Genomic DNA, 1,337 nt, shown 5'->3' on the forward strand with positions numbered 1-1,337 from the left:
ATTTGCTAAAAATAAATGTTCATATATTGATATAGAGTGGATTATAAGGCAGTAATGATTGCAGAAAAAAGCTAATGAACATATTTCCACATTTATTATTTTTTCATATGTTTGAGAAAGTGAATTTGAATTAGCAGTGGCTATAATTGCTGGTTGACTTTGGCTGCCTCACAGTCCCAGAATTCATTGGGAAAAATCCCAGAGGTTCTGCTGAATCAACCGCCATGCAAATTAAACACAATTACTTTCACTCTGCTTGAGCGAAATGCAGTCATTCGTGTTCCCTGCTCTCTAAGTGGAAAGTAAGGGAATTATTCTAACAAGATGTCATCTGAGAAAAACTATTTCGTAGTCTAAATGTTCATAGTTAAAAAGTCTTACAAAATGTTCTTGACTCTGAAGAAGCCATTACTGTTATATAACATAATTTTCAGAGAAGTGAGAAATCTGAATTACTCAACATTTTAAATCCGCATTTTATGTTTTAGATGATGAGTTGAGATGTTAAAATGACAGATTAACAATTACCATATTTTTAATTAGGGATTGTTACAGTGATAACCTCCACGTGACTGTGTGATCAAGAGGGCATCAGGATGGAGGCCCCTCTGGTGTGCCTGGATGAGGAATTCGAGGATCTGCGGCCCTGCAAGATGGAGGAGATTGAATTCGAGCAGCCTGCCTGCCGGCCTCACAAAATCATTCCTCTGGCCCCACTGTGCCGCGAAGAGTTCTCAGAGCTGGAGAACTTCTCTGAGATGATGAGCTTCAAGTCCATGGAGGACCTCGTCAATGAATTTGACGAGAAGCTGAACGTGTGCTTCCACAATTACAACACCAAGACAGAAGTTCTGGCACCTGTTCGCAACCAATCGCACACCGAGGAGGACGAGGAGAGGCTTCAAGATGAAGAGTAAGATCTTTTCTGTTCCACTTCTAGTAAATACATGTAGGTAGAGGAATGAAATTTGATGCAATTAGTCTCATGTTTTTGCACCACTAAAAAAGTAGCATGGATACTGTTATGACTGTGCTGATGAATATGCCCATCCAGTTGGCTGTCTCTCTGCCAACCAAAAGTGAGGACATGTCTGACATCCTTGCCAACTGGCCTGCCAATCAAATTGTATAAAAACACCCTTTGTCCATCACCAGCGCCTGTCTGTGTGCGTGTGTCCACGGTTTGGCTGTGAATTATTCAGCAAATTTTTATACGCCTCAGTGCTTTTCTTTGTCCTGACTTGTCTGTGCTGGCAGCCTGTCACCATCCTCTCTCTGCCGTCAAATCTGCCTCTCGCAAAATAGGACAAAAAAAAAATCCCTTGCTCTAAATATAG

General features: G+C 41.1%; 1 protein-coding gene across 1 annotated transcript in view; it reads left to right on the plus strand.

The window, feature by feature from the left end:
- Window positions 1-546: 546 nt before the first annotated feature.
- The window catches only part of LOC107578635 (fasciculation and elongation protein zeta-1-like), a gene marked incomplete at its 3' end in the record, with an annotated part of 3,896 nt that continues 3,105 nt past the window's right edge, over window positions 547-1,337 (plus strand). Inside the window, exon 1 of the mRNA XM_016264577.1 lies at window positions 547-913. Coding sequence (XP_016120063.1) covers window positions 597-913 — 317 coding nt within the window. The remainder of the gene's footprint in view (window positions 914-1,337) is intronic.

The sequence above is a fragment of the Sinocyclocheilus grahami genome, unplaced genomic scaffold, assembly GCF_001515645.1.
Source record: "Sinocyclocheilus grahami isolate Dianchi unplaced genomic scaffold, SAMN03320097.WGS_v1.1 scaffold11238.1, whole genome shotgun sequence".
In the NCBI taxonomy this organism is placed as follows: domain Eukaryota; kingdom Metazoa; phylum Chordata; class Actinopteri; order Cypriniformes; family Cyprinidae; genus Sinocyclocheilus; species Sinocyclocheilus grahami.